This window comes from Drosophila rhopaloa, unplaced genomic scaffold (genome assembly GCF_018152115.1).
Source record: "Drosophila rhopaloa isolate 14029-0021.01 unplaced genomic scaffold, ASM1815211v1 contig_2, whole genome shotgun sequence".
Lineage (NCBI taxonomy): Eukaryota > Metazoa > Arthropoda > Insecta > Diptera > Drosophilidae > Drosophila > Drosophila rhopaloa.
The window spans coordinates 5,326,072-5,337,478 of NW_025335083.1; the positions used below are offsets into that span (position 1 = coordinate 5,326,072).

At 34.8% G+C, this 11,407-nt stretch overlaps 1 protein-coding gene across 1 annotated transcript; it reads left to right on the forward strand.

Moving 5' to 3' along the window:
- Nucleotides 1-4,891: 4,891 nt before the first annotated feature.
- LOC108048452 (protein rhomboid) lies at nucleotides 4,892-10,750 on the forward strand. Its single transcript, XM_017129121.1, has 4 exons — nucleotides 4,892-5,159; nucleotides 7,694-7,837; nucleotides 10,071-10,250; nucleotides 10,319-10,750. The coding sequence occupies exons 1-4, from the start codon at nucleotides 4,920-4,922 to the stop codon at nucleotides 10,538-10,540; spliced, it is 786 nt and encodes a 261-aa protein (XP_016984610.1). The 5' UTR covers nucleotides 4,892-4,919; the 3' UTR covers nucleotides 10,541-10,750.
- Nucleotides 10,751-11,407: the final 657 nt, after the last annotated feature.

Sequence of the window (11,407 nt, forward strand, 5' to 3'; positions counted from 1 at the left end):
TGGTACTTTAAAACAAGTTTGGAAAAGAGATCGTCTCGCTTTTCTTCTAGTTGCTCCACTAAAACAAAACATTCTTTTTCGAGGGAAGCAAAATAGTTGCACTATTGTTATTTAATTTCTAAAATATAAATCAGTTCGCCTGTTATTAGGTTTAATAAATTAAAAATATTATACCACTGTAAGTTGTTCCAAAAGATATAAACTAATTTTGTTTAAATTTATTTTGATTCTCGATTTGATTTCTCAAAAAAATTTAATTGTTTTGCTTTAAAAGAATTACTCATACGACTCGTAAGCCAGAAACAGTTTAAGAAAATAAACATTTATATATTTGATGCATTTTAAACGAGCAATCGTTTAAATCCTAAGAATGGTTGCAATCTTTAAATGTATAAACAAATTATATATAGTAAAAATATCATATTTTTACAAAATAGCGAATACTATACAGAATTACTCATTCGACTCGTAAGCCAGAAAAAATTTCGTTCGAATGAATCTTGTATTACAAGTTTCCCAATTTTAAAGAATGTTCAAGAAGGAATTTAAAACAGAAAACTCATTTGTTGAAATTTAAGATGTTTCCCTGGTTTTACATTAACAAGAAACGATAGTAATTTACCTGAAATTAAGTTAAAGATAGTCTTTTATTTATGTCATACATTTTTTCGAGTCTGGTTGCCGGTAGATGGTTGTGAGCCCATCTCTAGGTCGTGGACACATGCTAGGCCAAAGAAACGAAGCTTGTTAATATTTGCCAGTGGAGAATGTCAGCCCTGAAAGGCGTAATTTGCTCTACGCCTTATCATCGCAGGCTTTTCAGGAGAAGTCTTTTAAAACGCTGCTGAGTCGCTGCTGCATGCAAATTTGATGCGCACATTAGATTAGTTTATTGTAGTGCTTGGTAGTGATTGTTATTGCCTCTGAGTCCGTAATAAAACCGCCCAACATTGCTGGCGAACTCTCGAAAATGTTCCCACTGCGCTTTATAGTCGGCAATCCGTTGAGATTCCTTGGGGCTCTTTGGATTTACCCGATTTGGGTTGCTTTATTTTATTTTGTATTCGCTCCCCTTGGCGGTATCAATAAAATTGCGGTCATAAACTGTGACCGTAATGGTCTTCAGTCGCTGCCACGCCCCCTTGGAGCCAAGTCACTCAATCATGTGGCACACTTAGTTGCCTCGCTTACAACGCTCGCCCCGTCTTATTTTGGCTTTTCTTTTTTTTGTATTTTGCTGCCCTGTAATGAGCTTGTTTGCTCAAGATTTTAGCCCAAAGATTTGCCTAAACGTTTTTTGCTTCCCTCAGTTGGCTGAGGGGGAATTTCGGATTCGGATTTGGGTGCTGCTAAAGTGGAACATCTTGGTCCTGTTCAAGGAAAAAGGAACCAAGTGGGCTTCGCCGAAATTATGCTATGCCCCTGGGGTTTCACTGGCGTGTTCAAGTTGTTGGCATACTTGCTTTATGAGAGGCCCCTCATTTGGTAAGTTATTCCCATAAGAACATTGATGAAAAGTCAAATTAAAATTATCATCCTAATGAGGAAGATACCAAGACTTTTTATATTGTATCAATTTAATTTAGAGGTCCAGTTCTTTGCGAATTTAACAAAGATTTCACCAAGTAACAAGAGAGGAAAGCTAACTTCGGGCGGAGCCGAAGTTGAAATACCCTTGCAGAATATTCTGCAAATTATATTCTCCAAAATTATTCATATGATGCATTCTTAATACTCATAAAAAATCCAAACTTCCTAACTTTAAAAACACCAAAGTTATGGCATTTCCAATCGTTCAGTTATGTATATGGCAGCTATAGAATATAGTCGGCCGATCCTTATGAAATTTGATATGTCGGATTGATTGGGCAAAAATAAAACCCATAGAAAATCCCAACTTCCTAACTTAACAAACACTAAAGTTATGGCATTTCCGATCAATCAGTTATATGGCAGCTATAAGATATAGTCGTCCGATCCTTATGAAATTTAATAGGTCGGATTAATTGGTCAAATATAAAACCCATAGAAAATCCCAGCTTCCTAACTTAACAAACAGCAGAGTTATGGCATTTCCGATCAATCAGTTATATGGCAGCTATAGGATATAGTCGGCCGATCCCGGCCGTTCCGACTTATATACTGCGTGCAAAGGAAAGAAGGGTGTGTGCAAAGTTTCAATTCGATATCTTTAAAACTGAGAGACTAGTTTGCGTAGAAACAGACAGACGGACAGACGGACAGACAGACGGACAGACGGACAGACGGACAGACGGACATGGCTATATCAACTCAGGAGGTGATCCTGATCAAGAATATATATACTTTATAGGGTCGGAGATGTCTCCTTCACTGCGTTGCACACTTTTGACCAAAATTATAATACCCTCTGCAAGGGTATAAAAACAAATGTATCTTTTTACCCCTTTAAATCTTTGTTAAGTGATTTAACTTTCTGTTGCTAAACACTTAACTTAAAGTAACTAAACTTTTTAAAGCTACCCGGATTGGCATGAAAGCCGGGGGCGAGCAAATAAAGTCACACAGACATGTCAGACACATCTGCAGAGATAGGTTTTGTGTCTGGCCTAGCCAACTTTCCCGCTTTTCTTTGGCCTTGCCGCATTTGTCAATTCGGATTGTTGTTTTGGGTGCATCCCCTGCTGTTGTGGCACGTAACCGTTGACTGTTAATGACTTTTGGCAACACAACCAGTCAGGGAAGTTTATGACAAACACTTAGATAAACTCAGTTATATACAATTGCGGTTAAGGAAATAGTAAATGTGTAAGAGAATTAACCAAGAGAATACCAGCTAATTATAGTAAACGAAGTAAATCTTACCCTTAATTGTGTAATACAACTATAATACTAAGATTAATTAATTTATAAATTCCATGGATTTATAAAATACCAAACCTAGTAATGTGAAAGGAATTGTGTAAAAAAAAGAAACTTAATCTAAGATTATTTATTCTTTTTTTCCAATACAGCTAATACCGCACTATGCTACTTACTACTTAAATTAACGTTTCAGATTTGGAAAATTACACTGCCTATGAAGCCCCTTAAACTCTGCAAACATTCTGGTATTGATTCTAATACCAAAATTATTATAAAGGTAAGCTTTGAAACGGAAACACAATTAATCGTATACAAAGTTATTTTCTCTTATATGAATTTGACCGCAGCTGTGTGTTGTGGCAAGTGTGTGTTTCCTCGTTTATGTGTTTGCTTTATCTTAGTTTAACGTTGCGTCAAACTTAACTAGCCAAACAATTATTTCCAACGCTCTTGTGTTCTCCCCGTCTCTTTCTGCATTTCCACTCCGCATAGCTGCTATCTCTTTCGCTTCCGTCCAGAAGCCAAAAGTGCTCCTCATTGCATGTTACATAAATATTTCATTAAAAGCCATTCATAACCAAGCATTCGGTGTTGACAGCCACCTCCCACCATTAGCGCCCACCACGTGTCCAGCCCGAGCGAAGTGACGAAAGAGACGGCTGCAGGCGAACGAGAGAGATGGGGCGAGCGCGGAGAAAGAGAGAGAAAGCTTTTCACCACAATTCTGTGTAAACAAGTCGCTGGTGTGTTGGGATTGTTATTGTTCCTGCAACTTCTGTGCAACACCGTTCACTTTAAAATGTCAAATGCCAAGGATGGGGCTGGGCCAAATTCAATTCGAGCTACAAGTTGGCTGGAATATTAAAGTGTTTAGTGGTTGGCCGCTGGGTATCTGTGCCATTTTAGTTTTTTGCTTGAAACTATTTCAATGTTCATACCCCTCAGGACTAATCAGTACAATCTATGAAAGCTTTCAAGCAAATTATTTATCAATGACGCGTTTGAATTTATTGTGAGGAATTTAAAAAATTCTTATAACAAATAAGAGGGTAGCTTAAAATTATGTTTCACTTAAAAAACAAATATTCAATAAATATTAAAATTTTTCTTAAATTTATTCTTAATAATGAAACATTTTTTTTGTGTATGCTTTTTATAATTTCAAAATATTTTAAATTCCTAATCACTTTAGGATTGGATAAAATCGTTTTCAATTTAAATAAAGCTTTACGAAATTAACAAATAACTTAAAACTCTAAGCATAATTTATTTCCTGATCATTTTTTATCCATAATAACTTTGGGTTCGTATGTCATATCCTTATGATGAATCACTGCCAACTTTTTATTCTTTTATTAAAATTTAACAAAATAAAAAAAAAAAGTAAATAAAAATTAAAACAATAAACGTATTCGTTATAATTCTTATTACATTTCTCATTTTTCAAAAAAAGAACGTTGATTCAACATCAAACTTTCGGAAAAACAATAACATAAGCAACTTAAAAAAATAATGCCAAAAGTTGCGATAAATTTGGACCTCCGGGAATAAGGTTTCATTCTTAGATTTCTTGTTTATTACAAAAATAACGTTGATTCATTATTAACCTTCAAAAATAGAATTACTTAAACAATTTTTAAAAATAAGGCGAAAAGTTGCGATAAATTAGGACCTGCATGAATGAAGTTTATTTATAAATATTTAACATTTTAACAAAAAGTGAGACTCTTTATTTCATCTTCTATGGGTAGAATATTAATTCTTCTTCTTTAACAGCATACAATTAATTTTGTACTTTGAGTATGATAAATTATAAGCCAAAATGATTATAAGTCCAACAAAACTAAAAAAATATGTTCTAGTCAAGACCCGAACCCCCACCCGCCTAAAAGTTTGCTTTTCAGATGCTCCACAATCACTTTGATGGGCGCACACTCGTACAGATTTCCAGCCGGAATGATTCGGTCGGATCGGAATGGAATGGATCGTGGGGGTTTGGAAGAACAATCAACCATCGGGCCTAGTCGCGTGTTAAGTGTTCAGCGCATCGGTTGTCGCCGACTTCAAATCGCATTATGTCTGCCCAACTGGAGGGTAACAATGCCAGTGAAAATAATGACAATAGCGTCAAGGATGTCAGACTCCTGCTGCTGCCAGAGACTTCTTCGGTTGGCAATCCGACGGGTGTCATTTCCCGCTCTCAATTGCAGAAGATTTTCATTGATGACCTAAGACGGACTGATGATGTGGGGAATGTGAGGAGGAAACGTGTGTGGCGGGTGCCCTCATTTATTTTGCTGATGTGTTTTATGCAGGTTCGATTCTATGCAGGTGCTCCACTTGTTCGATTGTCTCTTCATTTTTTTTTTCTTACCCGGCAACGTGATGTATAAGTGATGTGTGTTTAATTCAGAAAATAATTATTTAACGATGAAAAGCTTTTAATATACAAGAGAATCTATGCAGTTCCAAAAAATACGTTATCTCTAAACTACCTGCGAGATGTCAAAGGTGAAATTATTTGTTATGAGCCAAAAAAAGTTTTGATTGCAAAGAATTCAATTGTTTATTCAGTGTCGTGTGTGTTAAAATAAATCTTGATTGCTTTAAACTGTAAGAGACTTTGATTTTATAAATATGATCTTTGTCAAAAATCTTCAAATTAAATTTTGATTTATTTAATTGGAGTATTAAAACTTGAATTAAAGTGGACTTATTTTTTTATTGTAAAAACCGTAAATAGTTACCGCATTAAACGAACAAATATTTTCGGGGATGCCACAAAAATATCTTCGGAAAGAATTCTAATTAAAATATAACTGATAAAATATTAGTAAGTGTTAAGTATTTAGTAAACTTTCGTTCTAATAAGATTTTTGTTTTATTCATGCTGATATTGTACTACACAAAGTAAACAGAAGTATTCTTAAAAAGTGTCTGTTTATAATCACGCGTCTCAATTATTATTTGATTTGTTTTAAACAAAACCATTCGTTTGTTTGGGTTACCCCGTGGATGGTGCCACTGTATTAGTGCTTCATAAATTATTCCTTCTCAATTCATTTGAATTTTCATTCACTGGAAAATTATTTGTATGTGGACTTGTTGTGGTTTGGACTAAGTGAAATATAAGTAATATATTGGATTCATATTTATTTAAATTGTTCTTTTTGAGGTCTGTGAAGTCTTAAATCTTAACAACCGCATAAGAAATTGAATTATTGGTTATGTGTACTAATTGGATTTTGCAACAATTAGTTTCTTCGGAATGAAATAATAAAATACTTTTATTAACTAAATTTAGATAATTCAAAAATTAATTAGCTTATATTTTGTATTAGCTTAAGTAAATGTTAAGTTAACAAACACATTTAAAAGCTTATCTATTTGGGGACCAATGCATGTTATAGAATTATAACTATTTTTATGCTTCCCCAAATGTTTTTAATGTTACTCCGCAGTGAATCAAAATAACAGCAAAATAAGAAATATATTTAAAACGAATGAGACTGCTAATTGGATTTGCTATCAAGTGTTAAATCGCTTAATCAGTAATGGGCTCTTGGCCAATCCCGCTCCCCAACAAAGTCCCACAAGTGTGACCCATTTGGTGCAAGACTCATTAGTTGATACCTTGCTGCATGCGTAAAATACTCACTCCGCACACTCAGCTATGCAGATCGGTGATCGGCAAGGTTTTATTGTGTTGCCGATGCCCAACCCACAACTCTGTCTGCAGTGATTGCACAATCGAACGCGTCGCTGGTCCGATTTAGCTATATTGCCATTTTAGTCATCGAATCGATTGAATGTTGCAACTGGCAGCTCTGGCATTTGTCATATTTGGTGGGATCGGGATGCATGTTGCACCGATTTGGTGTCGCAGCCGTGTTTTTGCGGCTACTGTCAAGTCATGCGGCGCACATTGTGCGGCATCTCAACTCAACACTCGCACTTCTCAGTTGGCCAAGTGTCGATCGTTTGAGCGAAAGTGACAGGCAATTGCCATGACACTGTTCAGCAAAGTTGAAGGAGCTTTGATTTGGCAAAGACTTTAAACGCATCCGATAGAGGAAGTTACATTTGGTGCAGAATTGGGGAGTACCTACAAAGACACTTGTACCTTAGTTTTTATCCTAATTACATACACAAATACTGACATCAAGTTTAACTTGAAAATAAAATATTTGGAGTACTTAAACAAATATGTTTTTTAATAATATTTCAACATTTTATATGAGAAATATTTGGAAAACTGTGTACCTTTCACTTGTAAACACATTTTACCGCAACTAGGTACCATTAACAAGTACCTTTTACAAAACTGTTGGCGAGCTTTTAAAAACTGGCATTGCCTATTTTTGAATCGCAATAAGAAGTCTTAATTCTTTAAAATTTTATTAAGCTCAATAAGGAAATAAACATTATAAATTATAACTCGTCAAACTTATGACAATGGCGAACTTAAATAAACGAATATAAAATATCGCATTAGTCACCATTTATATAATAAGAAATTTTGAGAACAAAGCGAGTTTCTATACGAAAATGAATAACCTTTTTTTAACTTTAGTAATTCCAAAAAAGAGAATTTAGATACAGTTAATTAGAACTGTGAACATTTTAATATAAACCATTTATAAATAAATACATTTTGATCACTTAGTGAATAAATACAATAAAATTAAATATATATACACATTATTTATTAAAAAGAATAGGTAAATAAAAAAACGCATACCTTATATGTATTGTTTTTGTAGTGAAGTAATCATATTTTCAAGTATTTTGTAGTATGGTGCAGTGTAATTAGAGTTCTTCCCTCTGTCTTATTTTTACTATCCACCAGATATCACTGTATTTTATTGCTAATGAGTGCATGCAAAAAAGACTGATCTTTAAGCCCAAGTGGAGCGGGGAGTGCTGGCGACTACTGACTTATATGATGCTCCATTCCGATTATTGGCACCTGACTCTCAACATTTGTCTACAGGTGAGCACCAACCACAGGCCAAATTAAAGTTACACCTTTGATCTGGGCTTTGTTATAATTACAGTATACATATATCAACACAGTTATTAAAGATAATTTGTTCTTGTTTGTTTATCTTATCATATCCCATATAGGAAATATACATTTATAATAGCTTCATTTTTTTTGAACATATGTATGTATAAGGATATTTATCGATTCATTGTTAGTTATTAAGTATTAATTTGAAAGTCTACTAATTTAATCGAAAGAGGCATTTCATTTATTTTTTATTTAAGGCAGGCTTGCACCTTGTGAGGTCAAAAAAATCATTTTTTTTTTTGCAGTTTCGGATACATACATGTTTCAATTTTACTCTCCTAAAATTTCAAGTCGAAATCTCTTGAATTACGAAAGTTATCGGCCGTTTGGTGGACCGGTGTCAAGCGCGTTGCCATTATAGTGCAAATTTTCAAACGCGTTTTTCTCGAAACCATGTTTTCCGAGTTGGCGGAAGTCGTACAAGCCGCAAAAATTGAGCAATCGTCATGAAATTTGTTATACATGTTCCTCAGAAGTATGTGCATGGCATAGACTAGGATCTTTTGAAAATATTAAAAATTGTTTATTTAAAAAAATAATGAGTAACGAAAAAATGAGGAAAAAACCGATTTTTTTTTCAAAAGCTCATAATTTTTGCATTTTTTATGTTTTTTCAATTATCCTAGTTAAAGCCATGCGAGCAAGTGTACAGATTAAGAATATATTCGTTTTTTGCGTTTCAGATTATTTCTTAAAATTCCAAAAAATCCGCCATGAGGACGAGTTTTTCGCGGACATGCCGCCATTGTTGGGTACTCCCCCTCCCCCCTTCGCTTGGATCGCACTCAAAAAAATTGTGTAGCTTCAATAAACTGTACCCTACAACTGGCTAAAATTTTATTCCCACACCTACCATACTTTCCAAGAAATAAATTCCAGAAAAAAATCAGGTTTTGGGCGCCAACAAGGTGCAAGCCTGCCTTAATTTTAGTCTTGTAAGATGGCTGCCATTCTATAAACAAAATGATTCACTTTTTGCCATTTCATTAATCAAACTAGTGGACAAGGGCAGAAGGCCATAAAACTGTGTCAAAATAAATCTAAGACACATTATAATTACCAAGTGGTTCCTGTTATCTGTTTGGTTTGTAGACCAGAATCCTGGCATTCGTGTTTTTTTTTTAATTTCATTCGTCACATATCAGATGGGAAACTTTATTTATTAACACCAATATTTATGTCGGCGCATACTAAGAGTGTGTGGATGTTGGTATGAGTGTATGGGTATATTTTCGGGAATTTCATCAGAAGGCCTATTTCATCACTATTGGTAATATTGCGTCGCTTTAAGAAATTGCGTTTTAGCGGGGCGACAGCGTAGTGTCGCTGTCGCCGAGTGTGGTTCGGTGGTAAGCACAGAAGGAAGAAGGAACGATGCATTTAGTTGCGTTTGGGACTTGAGGTGTGCGAAACCGAAACTTGCTGCGCTACTACGATGTCGGACGAGAATAACCCTGCTGCAACATTTACATATACAGTGGATCGCAGCTTATTTCGTGCAGTTACCTAAAAAAAGTGCATGTCGTTATTCCAGCTAAACTAAGAAAGATGACAGAAAAATTTAAATGCAGTATTTTAAAAGGGAATATTAACTTGTTTATTAAATTAAAACGATTTCCTTAATCGTAAAAACAAAATACTTATTAAATAAAAACAAAATGTGCAGGCTTTTTTCATGCCGCAGCTTATTTCGTGCAGTTCATTCTTCTTAACTTATTATTTATAATTTAAAAGCTAATATTTTTAGGTAACTGCACGAAATAAGCTGCGATCCACTGTATGTACAATTTTAATTTCTGTCACAATGATTCATGGTTGCGAAGGCAAGCTTCCGCGCCGAAAGTTGATTGAAAAATTCTTCCTCATAATCCAATCTACACAATACCCCCTTTAATATAAATATAATATTGCTATGTATATTCTCCTTATAATTTCTTAGTAGTAAGCCTTGAATTATTTTAACATATTGAGTTAAATTCAAACGAATTAATTAATTTTTATTTGTAACAGTTTCATATCCTCAATGACCAAACTAATTAAAGTTTTTAACATCGTGCCCAGTTAGGGTCACCAATACATTGACTGTTAACACCTTGCTGAAAGCCACCTGTTGTTGCAATGTGTTACTAAGAAAGGTTAATGTCTCTGTCAGTGCTTTATAGGTATCTGCCTGGAAGTGGAGCAGGGTCACTGGCGCCTGGCCGTGGTCTATATCGTGGGTGGCGTTGCCGGTTCGTTGGCCAACGCCTGGCTGCAGCCCCATCTCCTCCTGATGGGGGCCTCCGCCGGGGTCTACGCCATGCTGGGAAGTCATGTGCCGCACCTGGTTCGGGTCAGTCAGCTGGAAACCGCAATTTAATTTTGATTTAATGTTTACACGATTCCCACTTTGTCGAATAGAACTTTTCGCAGTTGTCGCAGCGCTATGCCCGCATCGCCGCCCTGTTGATTCTGTTCCTCAGCGATGTGGGTTTCACAATGTACCACTTTCACCACAATCACAATCGCAATCCGCGTATCAGTCTGGAGGCGCATATTGGCGGGGGCGTGGCCGGAATTCTCTGCGGTCTTATCGCCTACCGACGCATCCGGCAACCGACTCAAACGGCCATATACTGTTAGTCTCAAATTAGTTGAATTATATTTAGCTATACATTTTAATTATTTAATTTATAGTTAATTTTTCCATCTATTTTTGTAATCCCCTTTTATATTTAACAAAACTATTCTTGATATTTGCGAGCCCAAAAATATGTGATAAAAAAGTAAACCAAATTTTTTAAAGAAGTCTTATCAAGAGGTTAATCGGAAATCGAATAGTATAAATTACAAAAACAAATAATCTTCTTAAAAATTATTTATCTATGAAAACAAATTTGGATTGCCATTATACTGATCTTTTACTTAAATAAGTTTATAAAGTAATTTAACTTGTTATTATTCTGGTAAGCAAGCTGTCCCTAATTGCAAAGTCTGCAAAATATTTCGTTTTTTTTGGACGGTCTCTATTGTTTGGTCACAAAAACCGTTGTAAACTTATTATTCTTTCTGTTCATCAAGCACAATTTATTGTGTTATGAATAAACATAAATGTTACACCTCCTAAAAGGGTGGTCAATTTTTTATTGCTAGTTTTTATGGCTTGTTTACTTGCCACTCAATTAATTGGTTTACACTTGTTAGCTGATTGGCTTCTCGACTGAATTAATTGATTACTCATCAAATGGTTTTGGGTAATTAATGCTATTGTAGTCAGGAAAGTGGATTTTAGATTCAGGGATTTCAAAAACAATTTGTAACAAATTTCGATGTGTAATTAAAACTGAACAATGCGTTAATTGTCACTGCCAAACTAAGTGACTAAGTGCAGTAACAACTATGCACATATTTATAAATTTATTGCAATTAGTTATTTGTCAAAATTTACAACAAGGTTGAATAAATATTTATCTGCTCGAATTGATTGGATTTCATTCTTTTTTTTAATTT